The 23,317-nt window shown below is 37.1% G+C and overlaps 1 protein-coding gene across 2 annotated transcripts in view; it reads left to right on the top strand.

Annotated features, from left to right (window-relative positions):
• Window positions 1-312: 312 nt before the first annotated feature.
• Window positions 313-23,317, top strand: part of TMEM196 (transmembrane protein 196) — a gene marked incomplete at both ends in the record, with an annotated part of 51,731 nt that continues 28,726 nt past the window's right edge. The window contains one exon of one of the 2 annotated variants that reach the window (XM_082661455.1): window positions 313-459. In XM_082661455.1, the coding sequence (XP_082517581.1) occupies window positions 313-459 (147 nt within the window). Of the gene's footprint in view, window positions 478-23,317 lie in introns of both variants that reach the window. The other variant, XM_082661454.1, reaches the window with a different exon arrangement.

The following is a 23,317-nucleotide window of genomic DNA, read 5'->3' as shown; positions in this document are numbered from 1 at the left end:
CTCCTTGTTGAAAGCCCTTTCTACCGGTGTGCTCTCCTCTCCTGGACTCCGACCACCGAACCGAACCGGGAAAATCCTTCTACGATCACTGTCCGAACGTGCCAGGGGATGGAGCGACTCTGCCTCTGACCCGGTCAGGGAAGAGGGTCTCCAGTTCTGGAAATCCAGTCCTTGTGGATAATGCTTCGCCGGTGAAGAAAGAAAAGTTTTGGGGTCTGGTAGGGGGCAGAAGGGGTAAGGAGGATAGTGGAAGAAAGAAGGTGGATGGTTGGCTTCTCTCTCTGATCTGGAAGGAATGATGACCGAGGAAGGATGTGCACCAGCGGCCAGATTATTGGGAGCCTCTTGGTTCTCTCTGTGCTGGAGATAGGGCTGGGGGTGTCCAGCGTGGCCGTAGGAGCGGTCAGCTTCAGCCTGGCCCTCCGAGAGCACAAGCCGCAGCTTGGAGACTCGTCCCCGGTATGGAGCGGGGTGTGTGTACGTTGAGCCATTTCACTCTCTCTTTACCTCTTTACGGTGATGGTCAGTGTGTGTGCGTTAGTCACTCCCTCCCTGGGGAAGAAAATTATAAATCTCCTCCGGCTTGCATGTAGGTTCATGTTGGCAGGCTATACTTTATGTTGTCCTTTATTTATTAGTGTGTTTCCTTTTTTCTTACCTTGACTTGATACCACATTAAATGGCTTTGTTTAAAGTTGGGGGGAGGGCAGTTTCCACTGGCTGAGTCTGCAAAAGCCTGCGGAATGGTGCTGATTGGGGCATCACACCTGTCAAGGGCAGACTCACTTAATTTCTTTTACAAGGAAAATCAAAATGAAAGTGTCATATCATTTTCTTATACCAGGAACAAGCAAGGGTAGAATTGTGCGTTTATTTCTGGATAACAGTGCCCAAAGTACACTAAAGGCAACACCGATATCACAAAAGGAGAAATGGGGTGTGAGTGTGAAAGGAGCATTTTATCCCAGAAAACACTGCTCTTAATTTTCCCTTGTTAGCGTCTATAGAACTCTTTTGTAAGTTCTAGGCAATAAGGTAAACAACAGATTATGATATGTAACATTCTAATTGAAGAATAACTCAGCTTAAAGAGTACCTAATGCTCAGAGAAAATGTCATAATTTTCTCTAGGTCAGAGGGCAGACCCAGTGAGCTTCTTGTTTATTTACTTTGGGTGAATCTCCAGGAAAGCTTTGGAGACCCATTCCTTCCACCAAGGATCAATAAAATAACTCAGCACTATTCCTAGTGTGAGCCTAATTGTGAAAATTAGCTTTTCTTCTGCTTTAAGTTATATATCTGCTATATCCACATCCTTCTGGGTCTCTGGCTTGATTCTGTTTTCTCAGATAGTTTAATAGGATGTTATTCTGTCACAGATAATCAGTGAGTATAATTAACAGTCATGGCTTAGTCATGCTCTAGGTCACCGAGGAAAAAATTATTTATGAGTTAAAGAATAATTCTGAAGCAATTTACTTTTGAGAGAAGTTCTAGCATTCTTAAAACTGGCATACTTGTGCTTTAGAAAATTAGTTTTTATATTTTAACTTTTCAGAGTGAAGTGTTTTTAAATTGCAGAAGTTATAAGAAGAAAGAAAAATGGTGTTCATCTCTAACATGGAATTTTTCTAGGAATCCTTGTTCTGAATTCAATAAGTTACCACCAACCTCAAATAATTACCTTTTTCTTTATTATGTAATTTTATCAATGTATATTTTAAATTTAAGTATGAAAGACTAAAAGGCAAATCTTCAACCTAGTAATTTTCCATCTTATATGTAGTAGTGATTATTTTGAGATTTGTAGTATTATTACTTTATTATTATTATTATTTAAATAGAAATTGTTAGACTTTAAAACTTCTATCAGACAATTGTCAAAATTAACTGTAATGTCAACATTTAAATCACGGGAAGAAAATGTGATCTTCTGGTGGCTTATGAGGAAGAAGCCTCAAATACTCTTCAAATCAATTCCCCTCTGAAATTCAAGAAACTGAGTGAATAAATGTAGGTTGTATCTAAATAGCATTAAAGTATCCAGTTTACCTTCAAGAATAAAAAAAAGTGGTTACATTTGCTTAGTGTCAAGTAAGAAAAATAATTAAATGATTTTTTCCTTTCTTTCCCAACTATTTACCATTATCTAGGTGAGTCGACATATGTGCATGTACAGAAAATGAAAATTCTGAAGCAGCTCAGTAAAAGCAAATAAAATAATAATACAGTCATTATCATAAAGAATTATTTCCAGTTTTAACACTTTGTTTCCTTAGAGTAACCAAAATTCACCTAGGATTCTCAAATAATAGTTTCAAATTCTATTGTCTGATTCAGTTAAAAAAAAAAAATCCATATGATTGAATGAATGGATTTAAAACTGGAGTGTCCATAGATTTGGTCACTTTTATTAACTCTACATAAAAAATCAAATTTGTGAAGATATAAATATCCAAATTTGATCTTTGTTTATCACATTATAGGCATGCTAAATTGATTTTTAAAGTAATTTTTCAGAGGTCATTTGTGATACAGACTGAATTCTCTCTTAATTCTGGCGATGATGAATTCATATAACCAGTATTTATAGAGGGCTTACCATATGCAAGGTGTTTTACTATTTAACACAAAGCCTATTAAGGTGAATCAGAATGCCTAGCAGAGGAAACAAGATGGGTATGTCACAAACTTTTATCAGTAGTGAGAAATTAGTTTGACTTCAGGGAGTTACAGGAGTAGATAAAGGGGAGAGAGGAAATACCCATGGGAGAACTATTATTTTTCTCTTGATCTTTAAAGTTTATTGAAACTTGGAATTAATGTATCACAGTGTTAAGTAATGTATCACAGTATGAAATCTGGAGTTTGCCTGGGTACAAATCGCAGCTCAGCCATTAGCCATTTACTGTCTGGATGACTAGCCAAAGTTTCCTCATACTCTGTAAAATAGGGTTGCTAGAAGTCGCAAATGAAATAATGCTCTTAGTAAAATGCATGGTATGTAGTAAGCACTGAATAAATGCAAACAGCTAGTACTGGGTGCATAGACTAACAGTAAAGGGCATGAGAAAGAGAAACTTTTAGGCAGCAAGGATGAAGACAAAAATCTGGGACAGGATGGGTTGTGTTTCAGGTAGAATAGGCTCTTCTATTTTTCTGGGGCTTACGTGCGTGAGGGAGAGATAAGGATGGAAAGAGTGGAAGGGACCAGACCATGGGAGGCTGCGTGCCAGTCTAAGGCAATAGATTTATTTCCTCACAGTTTTAATATAATAATAATAATAACACCAAATGTTAGTTCCCAAAGAGACTGCAGGAATATGCAGCAGAAAACTAGATTGAAAACTACTAATCTCTTTGGTATTTGGTGAATTTAAAATCTGTGTTATTTATAAACACTGGATGGGATTTTATGTTAATTAACCTTTCAGGTCATAGTGTATAATCAGAGTGTGTTTTGATTGGTGCCATGAAGTTTTTTCAACACAAATATCATTATTGCCAGATTTTGAATTAAATTTTAGAAGCCAATGGAAATAAAAACTGCACTACGAAGGGATTACTTATTATAATGGACCTCAACATCATAAGCTTTTTTCTAGGTCAAATGCACTAAGAGTTCAGGCAACTATTTGATTATTTGGACTTAAATTATTATTGGATATTTTTGGATTATTGGAAAAATTATTGGACCAAAATTTTTTTATTGTATTTTATTGTGATAAGAACACTTAAGAGATCTTAGCAAACTTTTAAATGTACAATATGTTATTGTGGACTATAGGTACAATGCTGTGCATCAGATCTCTAGAGCTTATTCATCTGATTAAATGAAATTTTATGCTCCTTGATCCATAACTCCCATTTCCTTCTCCCCACTACCCCCTGGAAGTCACCATTCCACTCTTTGATTATGTAAACTTCACTATTTTACATTCCTTATATAAGATGAATCATGCAGTATTTGTTTGTATGAGATTGGCTTATTTCATTTAGTATAGTGTGCTCAGGTTCATCCATGTTTTCACACATGACATAATTTCCTTCTGACGTTCCTTTAGAATTAAGGCTGAATCGTATTCCATTGAATGTATATACCATATTTTCTTTACATATTCATCTGTTGATGGACATTTAGGTTGTTTCCACATCTTGGCTATTGTGAATAGTGCTGCAATGAACATGAAATGCTAATATATCTTTGAGATCCTGATTTCATTCTTTTGGCTAAATACCCAGAAAAAGGATTGTTGGATCAAATGGTAGTTCCATTTTAAGTTTTTTGAGGAACCTCCATACCGTTGTCATAGTGGCTACACCATTTATCATTCTCACCAACAGTGTGCTAATGTTCCAATTCATCCACATTCTTGCCAACACTTTTTAAGTGGCTTAGAAAAAGAAAAAGGGCTTAAAATCCACAAGGTGGATGCTTATACAGACTATCTCCAGTCACTATTTCACAATCAGGCAAAGGGTACGTCCTGCGACCAGTCTAAAAGATGTGGGCAATTAGAAGGAACAGTTACTTAACTGTAATTTCATAGTGAAAGAAAGCTATAAATGCCTTATAGGATTTTGGCCGCCTCCTGATTCTTTGTTACAGTTTATATAGACACCTCCTTGAGAGCATGAAAGAATACATTATTACTAGATAACAATAAATGAACCATTGAGTAAACTGCTTTGGAAAAGACATAGGCATGGTGAAATATAATTGATGTGTAAGGTATATTGACAGGGAGTTAAATAGACAGGGCTATGTTTCCAAGCTGCTGTGGGATAGTCATTTTTCTCAGTCTCCAGTGAATCATGTATAATGGAAGTGGATTATATTTAGTGGTACACAGATCTAGGAGAATTTTATTTTGTTGCTCTAAGTTGGTACTTGAAAAATCTAAAGATTCAAATGGTGGTGTCCAGAGAAGCATCTGATACTGAGTTTTATTTGATACATACCATGCTGAATTCCATCCATCTATATCTGATATTCATTCTATAAATTAAATATATTAAAATAACTTTTCTTAGGCTCCTTACCCCACATGTAAAATAGTTTTTTAAAATATTCAAAGTTTTTCTGGTCAAAATCATATAAAGTTTGAGTGCTTTTTATTGCTTATTTTTCTGAAGCATACTTGATTTGTACATCATAAGTTCATCTGCTTAAAAAATCCTCTACTTTAGGTGAGTGAAATTTATAGCATAATCAAGTCACATACTTAGTACGTAGACTCCTGATTCACCATGGCAACGACTCAGCCAGTGGTAAGGTTGTATTGAAATTCACCTACTGTACAATCTGACCCATACCATAGCACCACAAATGAGATGCTATGTATAAATGATAGTTGCTCAAAAATGTTATTTCTAATATTTAAGTCTGTTCAGTTAATTTAAGGAAAAACAAAATAAAGTGAAAGAAACCCCTCAAATAGTTACTTCAATTGTACAAAATTTGAAGCTAGTGTGTCTCTGGCCAGATAATACATCATTTTTCTCCAAAGTTAAAATATATAATATAAAGGATGCATATAATTTGTCATGAGATGAAAACACTGCCCCTATCCTCAGAAAAAATTACAAATGAACATTTATATCCAATTTTTAAATTAATTTGAATTATATAAGTAATTCACAAATATTGTTTCAAAGGGTTAAAAAAAGATCAAAACTGAAGTTCTCTTCCCTACCACCTCATCAAGATTAGCCACCATTATAAATTTAGTGTGTAATCTCAAGATATTTCTTTATGCATAAATAGTATTGTTTGAACATATAGACTAATTTTAATATCAAGTTTCTGGATATAATAAAGCCCCTTCATGGACTCTCTAGAGCCAGGTAAAGAATATCTTCCTTATCTGAGTCACACTCTTATACTCAAGTGCTACTTGTTATCTACTCAAGTCAGGGCAATTAGATAACTGGCAGTTAGATAAGTTAGACAAGCTAAACAGTTGGAAAATGTAGTTATTATTCAAGGAATCATACTGTGTCAAAAAAAATAAAATGCCAATTTCTGGTGTTGATTGATAATGGTAAGATGGAAGGAAAATGGTGAGTTTTGCCATTATCCGATGATATTTTTTTTGTTTTAGTCTGTATTTCACCCACATGTAAGTGACATGTGTTGAAATTTCTGTGCAGAGGCCATGGAAAATTCTGCTTCAGGATTTTGGCCCTCATTCAAGGGTATAACTGGTCTTGAAGAATTTGCCATAGAAACGTGAGGGGATAAGTGATAATGATAGCATCACTCACCTATTTGTTGACAGTTTGCTCCATACAACATGATCTAGACAAAGTCACATCTTTTCATTTGGATGTTTTTGCTTAAAATGTTCAAGCTGGCTCTCCATATTGACTTAATTATTAGCCAGATCATCCAATATGTGCTTTGAATATGGCTAAGCAATTTAACTTTCCTGTATATTCACTTAGCCCTCAGATACTTAATTTTATTAGTAGATGGGAGGTATAACCCAGCCATCCAAAATTCATCCAAACCTATCTTGAAAATTCAGTAAAAATTAGAATAGATTTTGGGGTGTGTGTGTTTACACACTCACCAAAGGGGAAAAACCCCAACAATTTTCTGTTTTCTGTTCAAATGATGTTGGCTCATTCACTTATGAACTGAACAAAACTTCATCCTACTACTGCATTATATATATATTGATACATAATTCTATTCATTCAAATGGCATTTCTATACCTAAATAACTAAGCCCAGAGTTGTTCAAAATATTTAACTTTATTGTCCTAATAATTTAGTCAAATTACAAGGTGGTTACTCTGCATATAGGTGTCCATGTTGAAATACATGGACAATGGCAGATTAATTAGATGATAGTATATAAAGACTCTCACTGAGTATCATTCTAGGAGAAAAAGAGAGAAAGAAAAAACACTATGTGACTACTTTCCTCTGTGATGTATAAAGCCATGCAATCCTTGTCATGAATGCAGATCTAATCTATATATACTTTACTTATATTGAATGACAGATGGGATTCATACATCTCACTCAATATTACTGTAGCTCTGGATAACTATGTGTCTTCACTGAGTCAAGGAGTACCTATTTTACAGGTTGCTGTGAAGTTACTGTGAAGCTAAGACAATGCTTATAAAGCTGTCAGTAACGAGCCTGGCACAAAGTAAGCGCTCAGTGAGCATTAGCCCTGTTTGGCTCCATGACTGCCTGAGACCATTAACCCACTAGTGGTGCACTGGTTCTCAACATTTCTCCAACACCCTTAATCAACTCTAGTTTGACTCATCATTTTTGTTTTTGTTTTTTCTTTTCATGTATAGTATCTAGTTAGCTTTTGATTTAATCCAGGTATATACATTAACAGCTAAAAAAATGTACCGAAATATCTACATTAGAGAAGTCATGTAAATATTCAGCTTAAAACCGAATGGGGAAACAGCTGCTGCTGTAAGACACCTCTCTCTTTGTTTTTCTGTTGGAGGTGGAAAGGGTAGAAACCCTGTGATAAAAATATTTGAAAATCAGATAAGTTAGACAATTATCTAAGTTAGGCAAGTCAAACAGGGGAGGTATGGTAACTACTTTTTATACCATAAAACAAAGTCCTCGAAACACATATAAAACCATATGTTACTGTCATAAAGTCAAAATAAAAGTACAAATTAATACTTCTGACAAAGATACTCAATATCTTGGAAATTCGTATGGTTTTGCCCTAACAACCCAAATAGCTTTTGAAGCAATGTTGATTTCATGTTGTACTATTAACAGATTCATCAATGAAATATCTAAATTTCAACAATGACTCTTATAATGTTAATTAGTGATCATGATTTTTAGTGCCAATATTGCAACTCAAGAAGCAATTGAAAGTTCCATTAGTTCATGATCTGCTATTAAATATTGGAAAAAATTAAGGCAAAAATAAAATATTAGTGGTTAAGTATATCACCTTGGCGGACAGGGTGCCTTGAGCTATTTATCCTATAGAAATAATACTAGACATGATTTATTCATGGTTAACTATGGTCCATATACTTTCTTATACATTTTATTTCTAATTTTAACATCTTTGTGAACAATGTAGTGTTTTATAAAATTTATGTAGGAAAAAGAACTTACCTAGGGTCCACCATTATTTAATCAGCTGAGTTAGTATTTAAAGCCAGAGCAGTCTTATTTCAAAATCTGTACTTCTTTGACTGCATTGTGTGGAACATGGGATATTTTCATGAGAAGGTCATTCACTGAGGCCTGACCTCATTATTTGCTCCCATCCCTGAATCTACGAGGCAGGCAGGATGGCATAAAAGCCAGGTCCCGATCACTGCTCGTATCTATTTTCTGGAAGAGACTGATATAGTCAACTGATGAACAACACAACCCCGATGTTCTCAAAAGAGTGTGAGATAATACATTAAATTGTTCCTATCCATAAAGCTTAAGCTTTAGCCTTGAAAAATAAAGCTAAATTATGCATCTCAAATAATCATTAAATATTATGAGGCCAAATCAGGAAGACACAAAATAACATATTTGTTTAAATATGTTCAGAATGAGAGGTATCAATGAAGGACCAAGGGTATTCTTCCTCATGGTGGGAGAACTGTACCCAGGCCTTGGAGATCGGTCAGATTTCCATTGGGCAGAGGAAAGAAGATGATGTGCTAAGCAGTTATTAGTATGTGTAAAATCATGGAAGGGATAATAAATTGGAGAGTTTATGGAGGATTGAGGAGACTGAACTTGTTAGAGCAAAGACATGTTCACAGAAAAACTGGTAAGTGAAGATCTACCTCATCTGAATAGGATGGGTCCAGCTTCAAAAGGGTCCTGAAAGAATGGTAAGACTAGTCTGCTCTTGATTCCCAATTAAGCTTGGTGAGTTCTACTCGGTAGAACTTGGCGGTCATGAGGCCAAGGCCGTGGGGCCAGGCATTGCTGCTCAATTTCAAGGCAAAACACCAGCCCTTGGTTCCAAGATGTGTATGCAGGATCAAGAGAAAGACTTGAAGGAAATCTTGAGACTTGAGGGAAGTGAAAATCTTTCATCACAAACCTAACTCCAGCTTCAAATGGCTTTCCTATTATTGACGGTGGATTTGTAAGTTCATCAGTTCCTTTTGTTCAATTATTCTTACGGCTGCCTGTCATACAAAAGTAAGAGTTCATTTGTGTAACTGGAAGTATTGGCATGACACACAGAGATGGAAACAGGTTTTGGAGGTATTAAGACTTGGGTTCACATTCTAGCTCTAGTATTTTCTAGTTGTTTAAGTTTGAATGATTTGAATTATCTCACTGAGCAGTCAGCTAACTCATTGGTAAAATAGCAATCCTACTACTTATCTCATGGAGTTTTCTAAAAATTAAAAGTAGGACTTCCATAAAGGGCTTGATAAATTTTAGGTATTCAGTAACTGTGACTGGCCCACAACAATGACTGCACGCTTTTGCCATATCTCTGGAAAAATCCATTTTCTGTGTGTGGTTTCTATTGTGCATTATAGACATTTTATTTCTATACATTTCTGAAGGGGAGCTTATTGTAAGACCGTTGATGAAATTGACCTTGGACTCAAGACTTAGTAACATTTAGGTCATATATCCTCTCTTAGAAAATATGTACTAGTCATAACTGATTTTTGGCATTAGTAGTAGTAGTGATTTAGTGTGCTTGTCCCAGGGTCCCAGGAATATTTTCTAGGTCAGTATTGAGGTAAAGAAGTATAATTTTTGTTTGTTCTATCAAATACAGATGTGTTCTTGATTTTCTCATTAATTTTGCTGGGCTGTTGGAATTTTTAGTTCTTTCTGTACTTGTTTTCTGCCAATTAATCTCCTACATGGATTACTCTGAAGAATTTAAATAATAATTAATGATAATAATAATGACATAAATAATAACAGCAATGGCAGCTTATGTTTATAATATACTACATTGCCTAAGAATTCCACCTACTTTTGTTATACCACTTAGCAGGTGAGTTTCTTCACTTAGGGGATGAGAACCTAAAGGATTTAGGATTCAGTGATTTAAGATCGAAAAGCAACAGGTGTAGGGTAGAAACCTAAATCACCTGAAGAAAGAATGTATATGTATGTGTGTGTCAGTGTGTGTATGCATGTGCCCATGCAGGTGCTCATACAGGTACAGTGGAGATCGAGAGACAAGTAATTCCTAGGAGGAAGTCGATAACTATCACTGATACGCAGTATAAGCTGCATTTAGGCTGCTAGTGCCCTGATTTGGGGGCAAGTTCACAACGTCAGCTGCCTCTTATCTCCATAACTGGCACGCTTTCAGAAACTGCCAGGCATGTTGGATGGACATTCATTCGTGGTATTGACAATTCTTAGGAAGAGTATAACTTCTACCCTCCAGTCCCCTGTAGCCCCTGGGTATTTTCAACTCTGAGAGGACAGGCCACAAATCATAGACTCAAAGCTGGCATGTACCCAAGGAAGTATCTTTTTACCTTTCCTCTTCACCAAAGCCATCTTCTACATTTTTAACTTTATTAGGTCTTCCACATGTATCAAGTTGTGAGCTTGATATTTGAATGTTGCCCAAATACAGTATTTAAGTTAATATTATTTATATGACACGAAGGAATCCTAAACATAAAAATACAAGTGAAATAATTGCAAATTGGGATAGCCCACATTAATGTAAAACTACCTTAATTTACATAAAAATACTTATTAAGTTGTTATTATGATATATATAGAGCTCCTGTAAAATGTATATAAGAAGTTTATGCTACTTTAATAAATAGAATGTCATGGACAGCATTATCTATATCTGGATGTTGAATATTGATTGCATCTTCCTTTACTTCCCTCCGGAACTAATCATTTTTTAAAATTTTAAGTAAGTTTGAATTTTAAAATTCATTTATATGTTATATTTGGCTAAAATAACAAAACTTTGGACTCAGGAGATAAACTCTTCTGATTTTTTCCTGCTATCTATGAAATAGTTTTATTTTGTTTTGTTTTAATAACTAACATGAATAATGACTATACCTAAGATTTACTTGGACAATTGCCACTTAAATATACTGCAGATTCAAAGTCCCTCTTGCTGAAAATTTACAAGTTTAGTTAAAATTTTCCTTGCTACTTCTGGAGCAGAAATAGCTCGAACATCAAAAAGCCTTATTCACTTAGCATACTCAAAATATTGAGCAGATTATTTTTTAAAAAGAAAAACTATCACAAAGAGTAGTTGTAACAAAATACAATGCATAATTCATTAAATACAAGAAAGATTGCATTACCTGAACCCTGAGTGGGGGTGTGAAGGAATGAATGGCATTCTGAGCATCAAGGCTGATTCTTTTGAAGAAAGAAAGAATTCCACACTGAGGATTTGGGTCCCAGTAAGAAGTTTCTGAGATTTTTGGACTTGGGTTCGTTTAGAAGAGCTTGGCCTGCCGATCAGCCTCATACTATCTATGTTTGGTGCTTTCTTCTGAAATTCATTCTTGCGTGTTGATAGTTTCATTCAGTTACTTTACAGTCTCTGCAAAGGTTTCTTTCACTACTTGCTGTGCATCCCCATTTACTTCTGCGGGGTTTTTCTTTCCATTTCTCCCTTGAGTGCTTGGTTTAATTTCTTTATTTGCTCTGGTTGCCTCTTACCCCATGCTGTCTGCTAGGCTACCAAGATGGCCTGGTGCTAATGGAGACTGCTTGCTTATCACATCAGCATAGCTCTTGCACACTTTATCCTCTTGGTATTTTATTTTCCTGTGAAGGTGATTATATTTGTGAGAGGTAATGGCTCTATTGATAAAAAGTGTACATTTACCCTTTCGCAGTTGAACTTTTAAATTTTTTTAAGTTTCAAAATTTCCTGGAGTGGAAGAAACATAGTATATGGATCAATGTATATAAATGCCTTACTTTATTTCAGTGTTCTGTTTTGGGATGGAAAACAAGAAATTAGATCTAGCTTAAGGGAAAAAAAGAACACTGCGTATTAGCAGGATCTTCCATAGACTAAGAAAAGAAAGGACTATAAATAGGAAAGTAGAAAAGTGACATTTTAAAAATGAACGCTTTGCTAAAAATGCAGAATAATTGGGAGAGGGGAAAGCAGAGGCCATTGAGGATATCTATAAATGTAATAAAGGCGGAAAAAGCCCAGGAAACTGAGTTGTTAGATAGCATGGTCAGGGCCTGGGAACCCCCCAGGGATTAGGCTTATGAAAATGGGGCCAAATCAACGTTGAAGTCAGTGACAAAGACACTTGATCAGCCTGAGCTACATGGTGTACACTGGGTTGGGATGAGTCAAGAAGAGGAATGACAGCATGGTATGGAGGAAGAGCTATGGAAAATGAAGAGAGTCAAGTTCCTGTTCCCATTCTCATCAGCCATATGCTATTCTTCTCAATTCACTTTCTTATAAGATTTCGTTAACAAGTATTGATTCCACAGCTATGACGTTCTATGCTCCGAGTTAGGTTCTGAGGATTTAGCAGTGAATAAAATTATCATGATCCCTGGTCTGCTGAAGCTTAATTTAAAAGGAATTCCCTGGTGGTGCAGTGGTTGAGAGTCCGCCTGCCGATGCAGGGGACCCGGGTTCGTGCCCCGGTCCAGGAAGATCACACGTGCCGCGGAGCGGCTGGGCCCGTGAGCCATGGCCGCTGAGCCTGCGCGTCCGGAGCCTGGGCTCCACAATGGGAGAGGCCACAGCAGTGAGAGGCCCGCGTACCACAAAATAAATAAATAAATAAATAAATAAATAAATAAAAATAAAAAGGAATATAGACGATGAACAAATAATGCACAAATTAACAATTAAAGGTTGTACCTGTTAAATAGGAGAAGTACAGGCTTATGAAGCCTATAACAGTTGTCAATAATCGGAGAATAAGAAAATGCATCTCTAAGGAAGCAATATTTTCTGAAAGATGATGAGGCATTACCCAGATAAAGAGGGAAAAAGCATTGTTCCAACCAGAGGGAATACCGTGTGTAAAGACTCTGAGATAGAAAAAGATCCATGTGTTTGAGAAACTGAAAGAAGGCCAGGGTAACTGGAGCATGACTAGTGAGTAGGAGGAGATATAAGGCACTGGGTGAGGGGAAGAGACACACGTGGGGATGAAAATCACTTCAGGCTTTATACATACGGTACAATGTTTTTATTTTCTCCTAATTAGGAGCCACCAAAAGATTTTAAGCAGGAAAGTAACAGGATTATACCTGCATTTTAAAGAAGCTCATTTGGGGCTGTATTTAAAAAAAAATTTTTTGGAGTCAGACAAGTTCTTAACTTGTCACAAATTAAGTCACAAGTCTAGTTAGGAGGCTGCTAGGGTGTATGAAGCAATAGTTACATGGATGAGAGTTAAAGAATAAAATAAAAATAGAAGAAGAACAGATATTTGAGATACACAGTTGACAAGACTTTGTGTTTCATTAGATGCCATTGTAAAGTATTAAGAATGAGCCTCAGATTTCAGGACTGAGCAACTGATAGGGTCCTATTTACTCTTGAGATTAGGGGATTAGAGAAGGAAAAACTGTGTGTGTGTGTGTGTGTGTGTGTGTGTGTGTGTGTGTGTGTGTGTGTGTGTGTGTGTGTGTGTGTGTGTGTGTGTAGGGGATAATTGTGTATGGTGGGAAGAGATCAAGGATTTATTTGTGATCTGTTAAGTTGGAGGTGCCTGTGAGACATCCAGATGGAGAGATGCTGTGGGCTATTAGATGGGTCTAGATTTCAGGGCTGGAAATCTAAAAACTGTAAATACATTAAATACATTTAAAGGTATTTAAAGCCACGTGACTTGTAGAAACCACCCAAAACAATGCCTTCAGTTACTGTTATATTCAGAAGCTGGACATTCAGAATTTACTATAATACTCAGAAGTAGAAAAAAGAGACTGAGAAGTTGTGACCAGAAAAATATGCTAAAGACCAGGAGAGTGTGGTATCCCAGAAGCCCAAAGGAGAGAAGTTCCTTGTAAGATGTGGAGTGAAATGTGGAAGTCATTACTTACTTTAGCAAGAGAAGATGAAATAAAACAGGGTGTAGAAGGCAGTCTGAAGTCTGAGAGAGAACGGGAAGTAAAAATGCAGAAATAGTAAGTGTAGAAGCTTGGCAGTAAAGGGAAGATGGAGTAGAGAGAAAGAACCATCAGTAGAAAAAGATTTGGAGTCAAGGAAGGCTTTCACTTTTAAGGGAGATTTTGGAACACTTCGGCATGCTGATGTGAATAATGGAGTAGAATGGGAGAGTTATAAAGGGGGAGAAAGAAAGTCTTTGAGTAAGTGAAGGGTGATTGAATTTAGAGCTAAAATGGAGGTTTTGTGTTGATAAGTTTTATCTTTGTTTCATGTAATAAAGCAAGATAATATGAGTTAAGATGCAGAGCTTGTCACACCTAATGGCGAATAGAGAGAGGATTCTCTGATGGCTTTTGTGTTTTCTGTCTAATTTGATATCTGTCAATAGCTAAGGGTAGAGAAGAAACATGTCTGGTTTGACTCTGAGAACATGATTAAAATGTCTTCTCTCCCTCTTGATTGAGAATTATAATTAAGTCACACAATATGAACAGGATAGAGACATAAAAATAATTTATTCCAAATTCATCATTTGACAGATAACTAAACTGAAACCCAGAGAATTAGCACTGGTGGCTAACTACAGAACCAGGACAAGAGTCCAAGTCATCTAATTCTTGGTCTAACACTATTTGCACAGATGCCTCAAAACATTAAATATCCTTAAAATAAGTGTTCAACCAAAAGGATAATGAAATTATGTGGCTATGCCCCAAACTGAACAGGAATGATCTCAAATTATTGGCACTGCTAACTATCATGGATATGTAGTAATTATTTTAACAAATTTCAGGGGTTTCCTCCCAGTTGGGAGTTTCAAGGAAACAGCTTTCCAAAGAAATTGTGACGTGTTCTCCATGGTGCTTTTCCAAACTGACTGAGAGAAGCTAATTTTTTTTTTTTTTTCCCACATTGGGTCTTCGTTGCTGCATGTGGGCTTTCTCTAGTTGCGGCGAGCGGGGGCTACTCTTTGTTGCGGTGCGTGGGCTTCTCATTGCGGTGGCTTCTCTTGTTGAGAAGCACTGGCTCTAGGCACGTGGGCTTCAGTAGTTGCAGTGCACGGGCTCAGTAGTTGTGGCTGGCAGGCTCTAGAGGGCAGGCTCAGTAGTTGTGGCTCACGGGCTTAGTTGCTCCACGGCATGTGAGATCTTCCTGGACCAGGGATTGAACCTGCGTCCCCTGCATTGGCCAGCAGATTCTTAACCACTGCGCCACCAGGGAAGTCCCCAAGCTAATTTTTAAAAGTTACTAATGTTTCCAAACCCACAAAAGCTAGTGATCAATTTAGGTAAGTAAGCAGATTGCCTTCAAGAAGGCTTTAAAAACAAATTCCAAAGCTCATTTATCAAGCTTTATGCATTTGTAGAGCTTGAACAGGGAATGTCAAAGTCCTGTAGTTATGAATATTTTCTCTCTGAGGCTATTCTTTTTAAGTCAAACATCTAGAAATCAAAATTAAGTCAGATTTAGTACAGTTTGCCTAAAGTGGCTAGAAACAAATATGCGTATGTTTACATATATATTATATATATGTATGTATGTAAAATGCCTTTATCCAACACTGTTGTAAAAATTGTCAAAATATTTTATAATGATAAATTTCTTTAAAGGGCCACACTAAAAAAAAGGTGCTCTTTTCCATAAATGTATCTTTGGCCATGAATATAGCAGAGTGTACTTACTAGTGATGGGATGAGCTGAGTTTTGTAGTGTGACATTATGAAATTAAAATACCATTATGAAAGGTTAGCAATTCTCACCACCTTTGTACCCCAATTACTTGTAGTTGAAGGAAAGGATTTTCTCAAAGGAACTGTTCATTTGGCGAAAGAGGTGTAACTTTAACTTGTAATTTTTGCTAATGTCTTTTCAGCTCTAGCCAAGGGGTATCGTCAAACATCTTTGGCTCTCAGACGTTCAGAATAGTCTCTTAGAGGGATACTTGGGGAGTTAATAAAATATCGAGTTGAAAGTATTTACTGCGTTAAAAGATGCAAGTTTGGCAGACATCATGCAATGGGTTATCAGGAAACTTAGGCGTATAGAGAACAAGTTGTCTCTAGAGCTCACACACAACTGAAACTAACTAATTTAGGAAATCATTGTATCTCTTGGGTGATATTTGGTGGTTGAGGGGGGCACTTGTTTTTCTTTGACTTGTGACCGTAACTAGGATTAGGTATTCTCTAGATTTACACAAATAGATTAGCCACTAGCCACATGTGGCTCCCGAGCAGTTTAAACGTGGCTAGTCTGAGTTAAGATATAAGGATAAAATGCACACTAGATTTCAAGGACTGAGTAGGAAAAAACGACGTATAGTACCTCAAGTTTTTTAATGTTGATTTCATGGAAAAATGATGATAGTGTGAATATATTGAGTTAAATAAAATATATTGTTAAAATCTTCACCTTTTTCTTTTTAATGTGACTACCAGAAAATGCAGAGTTATACATGTGGCTCACATCTGTGGCTTAGGTTAAATTTCTGTTAGACAGCTCTCATCTAGATACTTTTTTCTCATCAAAAACAAGTAGTCAGCTGGTCAAGAAAATTGTCAAGCTTTGTTTACCTAAGACGTGAACTATAGATGAGGAATGCCTCTTAGACAATTTGAGTTTTTTGTGAACTGGGAAGGCTGTGTTGGCTTAGTCAGCTGGTAGAAACACTAGAAGCAGCTAAGTGTTACAGTACAGCATTTTCCAGAATGGATACCTCAGGAGTCTGCTCCCATGACACAAGTCTTTCAACCTCTGTTTTTTAAATGGTGAAATCAAAGACTCTGTGTGACTTTTTGTTAAAGGGATTTCAAATATTATTTGGCAAGTATCAAAAGTGTTTTGGGGGCTTCCCTGGTGGCGCAGTGGTTGAGAGTCCGACTGCCGATGCAGGGGACCACGGGTTCGTGCCCCGGTCCGGGAGCATCCCACATGCCGCGGAGCGGCTGGGCCCGTGAGCCATGGCCGCTGAGCCTGCGCGTCCGGAACCTGTGCTCCGCAACAGGAGATGCCACAACAGTGAGAGACCTGCATACTGCAAAAAAAAAAAAAGAGTGTTTTGGGAGAGGAGAAGCTTTTTCCCACTTCTTTTACTAACCTGAAATTAATTCATTCATTTATCCATTCATCAACATATATTCATTGAACTTTTTGTATGTGTGAGGTCCTCTGTTAGTGCTAAAGTTTTAAAGATTAAAATACATAACACCTGACAAGAAGGAGTTCAAGAACTTTTAGAATGACAGCTATATAGTGAATAATTACCATAAAAAATGGTCAGTGCATCAGTGTTATAATAGACATGAATATATTTTGTTAGGTTCTGACTAGGAGTACATAGAGAGGTTGAAAAGACTTCACAAATAATGGATCTTGATATTTAAAAAATAATTTTCCAAATAGAGGGAGAAAATAAACATTTATTGGCACCTGCGATGTCCCACAGTCAAGGCTAAGCACTATCACATGGGTTGTTTCTTTTAATTCCATAATCAGGTGATATTAGTATTAGTCTCCTCATTCTTATAAAAGGAATGGAGAATATCATTTTATTATAAATGATAGAATGTGTCAGAGAGCTATGATATATGTCATGGTAGATACTGGAGAAATATTGGGTACATATGGTCAGTACTGGAGAAGTGTCTGCTGAAATTGAGTGGAGAAAAAATAGGGTTGCTTGGTTTACAGATCAGAGAATGTCAGAGCAGGGAGAACGTCACAAATCCCATCCAGTTCAAATCCCTCCTTTTAAAGATGAAGCCCAGAGAATTCAATTGACTCACCTAATATAATTAAATGACAAAGGAAGACTGAATGAGAGCCTTTTTGCTTTTTTCTCAGTAGTGCATGGCCAAAAACTTGTTAAGCCCATGACTACAGAAAGTAATTCTATCACAAGCTGCACTTTGATAACAACACATTATTTACTGCTCATCATTTACTGCAAGCTTTCAGCTTATTTGTACAAGATTCCTTTCTGTATTCTACTATTTAGAGTTGGAATTACAATATTATTGCTAATTTTTCACATAATTTCTCCTGTTTTGAAATTCTGATGATTTTCCCTCCTCTTTCCTTGCTTTCCTAAATATGTGTTCCTTTAACAAGACCCATCTTGTTGAGATAGCTATGGTGATCTAAAGCTTCAGGATATACACAGGACCCTAGAGCTTCCCAATAAATCAATTTGACAGATAATTACTGGTCTTTAAATGAAGTTGCTTTGCTGAGAATTTGAAGATAGATAATTATCTGGACTCTGGATTTAAGGGTTTTATAGTTGGTGGGGGAAATACATGTAAACAATAACAGATATTGAACATGAATTCCTCTAAGTGCTTTACACCTATTATTTTGTCTAATATTTATAGCAATTCTATGAAGTATGTTCTCTTATGTATTTAATTAAAGGGAAAACTGTAGCAAATTATTTAAGTAACTTTCTCAAAGTCACACAGCTGGAAAATGATGGAGCCATGATTCAAACTCAGCCAATTCGATTCTAGAGCAGTCATTCTTAATCACTAAACTATTGATATATTGACTCCTACTAATCCAAATAAGTAGAGTTAAATACAGAATGCAGTGTATGAAAATCCTGCGAAAGGAAAGTGAAGAGGGAGACAGATGGCGCAAAGGAAAGTGAAGAGGGAGACAGATGACTTCATGGAGGATGTGTTTTAGTGGCAAGTCTGGAAAAATTGAAGTAGGGAGGGCTTGATGGGAGGTGAGGAAAGAAAGACCTTTCAGGTTGGTGGAGACATGCTCCGTGGAGAGCTTGAGAATGGTAGAGGATATTGGTTTCAGAGCACAGAATATGAAGAAAGAAGAGAATCTGAAGAGGTAGGGTTGAGCTAACTGTTAGAAACTTGAGTACTATACTATGGGATTTGAACTTACACTTTTTAAGAAATGGACAGGTACTAAAAACGTTTTAAAGGTTTTGAGGATATAAGTAACAAGAGTCAGTGTATTTTAGGAATAATCACCTAGGAAGCAGTGTGAAGAATTAGAGCTAGGGGCACTATGAATATCTTTCATATTAAAATTTAGAATCAGAATGAAGGTAACTCCCGTAGGAATGGACATTAAAAGGGCATATGTGTCTCGGAGTGGCTGGGCCCATGAGCCATGGCCACTGAGCCTGTGCGTCCGGAGCCTGTGCTCTGCAACGGGAGAGGCCACAACAGTGAGAGGCCCACGTACCGCAAAAAAAAAAAAAAAAAAAAGGCATATGTGAGCAACTTTATGGAGATAGATTCAACAAGACTTGGTGGGAAGCAGGTTATGAAAAATGAGGGTGGAAGAGATTGGAAATTAAGGCTGCCTTTCTGCCTGGGTTAAAGAGAATGAGACAGTTTCACTGAGATCAGGAAAACAAAAATGGAGGCATGTGTGGACGGCAAGAAAACAAATTAAGTTTAGACAAGTTGTGCTTCGTTAAGTCATTTATTCACAAAATATTCACATGTCAATTTATAACAGGCTTTGTGTTGTATACTGGGAATGCAATAAAGAACAAGACGATGAGGTCCCGACCTCAAGACAGCTACAGTCTATGGTAGGGAGGCAAACATTAAACAGATAAGTGTAGAGATAAGTATTTAATTACAGTGCTACAAAGGAAAAAGTCAGGATGCCATCAGAGCTTAAAATGGGAGCTCAATCCAGAAAGTTAAGGAATTCTTCCATGAAGAAGTAATATTTAGGCAGTCATTTTTAGGTCCTGTTTAGATCAGGGATAGTACTTAGCCAGTCAAAGAAGAATAGGACTATTTCAGGCTAAGGAAACAGCATATTCCAAGTCTTTTCCTTGAGTGGGATGAATTCCAAGAAGTTAAGAGAGAGGTGAGTGAATGTTGAGGTTGTAGAAGAAGGCAGATCATGAAACAGTTTATAAACCATGAAAAGATTTTGGATTTTTTTCTTAAAGACAATGGGATAATATTAAAAGTTGTAAAATGTGGAAGTAACAAGTTCAGACGAGTGGATTTGATGAAGGCAAGGGTGGTAAGAACAATTTGAAAGCTTTTGCTGTAATGCTGATGAGAGATGTTAGCGGTTTGGAAGAGAGTGGAAACAATGGAAGTGAACAGAAGCAGGTAAATTTCAGCTATGTTCTGGAGACAAAAAGAAGAACGCTGTGTGGTTCACTGACTGTGGTAGATGAGGGTAGGAAGGAGGTGTCAGTAAGCCCTTCCGGATGTCAAGAATGAGAACTGGGTCCATGACTGTGCTATTTCTGGAAGTGAGAAATACTGGAGGAGCAAAATATTTTCAGGGGGAGGATGACAGTATTTTCGGGCGAATATGCTCACAATATTTTCAGGGGTAGAAGATGAGGACATTCTGAGTGTGAAGTATTTTTGTGAGGCACCTCAGTGCCTGGTTCCTCTAGCTGGCTTCATTCTTAGTTTTCACACTGTGGTCCCCAGCAGTTCTCAGATCATATCGTCACTGGACCAAGGCCAGTAGAAAAGATAGTCTGCTTCCTGGCTGATGAAACAAAATTTCTAAAATATATTCTCTTTCCCTAGCTTGAGCTTAACTGTATCTTGTGGTCACATCTGAAGCCATCACTGTGACAGGGGACAGAACATCCTAATTTATTATACCTGGCTCACAGGTCTGTAGGGGATGAGAAGCACATGCCTGAGAGTGAGGGATGGGTGGTTTTCTAGCAGAAAAATGAGGTGCAAATTGCCAGATAAATACATTCGGAAGAGCAAAAAACAGCTTTCTACCACCACACATAATCAGTGATGCCATAGACGTGAATAAAAGAAAGAGAAAAATGTATAGTTTGAAATTTGGGGAGGACATCGTTGTGAAAAAGACAGTTGGCATTCCGTTTCAGAGTTTAGATAACGGTCAGTACTTGCTGTACAAGATGTGGAAGTTGTTGGCAGAGAATAATAGTTTTTCTACCAAGAACACAGAGTGAGAGGAGAACTGAAACCATAGCATAAGATGGAAAAAGAATCCAGCAACGGAGACCGAGGAGGCCTGGGCAGAAAAGTAGGAGGGCAGCTGGGGGAGTTCAGTGCCGTGGAATCCAGTGAGGAGACTATTTCAGAAATAAAGGAATGGCCAGTACAGTGTCACTGATAATCTTTGAACGGGCAATTTTAGTGAAGTGTGGGAGTAAAAACTGTATGTATCACTGTATTTACTCAACAAATAATGACTGAGAACTTACTGACTGTGAAGTCCTGTGACCAAGAACCTTACTCTTCCATTCCAAAAATTTAGTAAGTGTGCCCTGTAAACCAGGCATCATGCTGAGTTTTCTGGGTGGGGATAAAAACTAGAGTAAAAAAGCATCTCTTTCTAAAGAGCTTACTGTCTAATGATATAGATAATAAACACATGAATAACTGTAATACAAGGGAAATATAATAAGGACCATAAAAACAGGCACCTAAGATACTACGAGAATTCAGAAAAAAAGATGGGATCACACCTGGTGTGATTTGAGATGGAGCCTGGAGAATAAGTAAGAAAAAGAATAATATTTTGTAAGCAGAGAAGTGAATATAGGCAAAGATGATAAACTGAGCGTGTACAGGGATTATTAAGTCCACTTTGGCTGTAGGAAATCAGCAAGAGACCAGTTCACAAATTAGGTTGGAACGACCCGTCTGGGCGCTGATGACAAGCCAAGAAGTTTGCTGAGCCATTGGGAAAAAAATTGTATGAGGCACAAAAAATCATGCTTAGAAAGAACTTAGGATGACACTGGAGAAACGGAAGGCAGAGAGATGCTCTAGAAAGCTCTTAGATAATCCAGGGGAGGACTGGTGAGAGCCTGAACGAAATAAGAGGTTCACTGTGGATGTAGAATTAACAGCACGTAGTCATCGATTTGATGAAAATGATATGGGAAGGGGGAAAAATCTAAACTGCCTCTGAGTTTTGAAAGAACAGTAGTAAAAAGTGATAGAAATAGTAAAGTTATGAGTGAAAGTAGATCCGAGCCTCATTTTGTGAGTGTCCCTAGTGGGCCTCTTTCTTTGACTTCCATGCATCTGGCTGTGAGCACACTGAATTGCAGAATGATTGTAGGCTCAGTTAAAAATAGATGAAGCTTTCGTGATGACCAACATCCTTTGTTATTCTCTGGTCCCTTGGAACACGGGCCCACTTTAGACATAACATTTTGCTTCGAAGCATCACGTTCAGAAGCAAATATTATTGGCAACATTTAGAAGACTTCCCTTGCATCAAATAGAAATTAATACATTTGATAGTTACTTTCTAGAAGGTAGTCCACTTATAAACCTTGAAGTGTTGTTCATTGCAGCTCAGCATATCAGGGCTAGAAGTTTGAGAGAATAATAGTGCCCAAATCCCTGAGTACATATTGTTTTGATGTGGGACAACCCACATCCATGAAGGAGCAAATATGTATACAGTTTTGGTATAAGACAAGATTTTGTGAATGAGAACAAAACAACAAAGAATGCATGCACAAAATATTTTTATAATTCCTGTCATGAATTCAGACACTGGTCTATACTCATCAGATACTCAAAAATATTATATAGTTTTAAAAATTATTATGAATAGCTCCATTTGCTTATGGTTCATTGGGTATTAGAAATTATACAGAGCACATCATAAGCATTAGCTCATTAATCATTTTAATAGCACTGTAAGATAAGTGTTAGGATACCTGTAGTAGTGTATCCATTTCACAGATAAGGAAATTGAGATTCAGAGAGTTTAAGCAGCTGCTGTAAGTCCTGCTACTATGTGGCATAGCCACATTTAAAGCCCAGGTTTTCCTGACTCCAAAGTCTGTACTCTTAACCATTACGCTGTACTCCATCCATTTTTTCAAGCCCTGGCTGTAAAGAGTAGCACTGGGTCTATAACCCAGACCTTAGTCAGCAGTGCCCATTGATTCATCTTTTCCCAGAGTGAGAAATGTTCTAGAGTATAAATACGGCTTCTCTGATTCTTCAGAGTACCCAGCAGCCCAGTGTGACAAGAAATTGCAGATACCTTTCTCCCACTTGTAATTCCATTCTTCTAGCTGATGCACAGCCATCACGCGGTCTCTCTTGTCAGGGGAAAGAGGTTATTTTCTCTTCCAATATTTGTGTTTCTTCTTCATGTCGATTAACAGAAAAACGACGCCAACCTGCTTCTTCCTAGTTCTGTACTTAAACAAAATAACCACGATATCCTTTTCCTGTAATTAGATGCTCTTGTTATTTTTT

The sequence above is a fragment of the Grampus griseus genome (assembly GCF_964374135.1).
Source record: "Grampus griseus genome assembly, chromosome: 9".
Taxonomy (NCBI): domain Eukaryota; kingdom Metazoa; phylum Chordata; class Mammalia; order Artiodactyla; family Delphinidae; genus Grampus; species Grampus griseus.
This window is presented reverse-complemented; position numbering and strand designations above follow the sequence as displayed.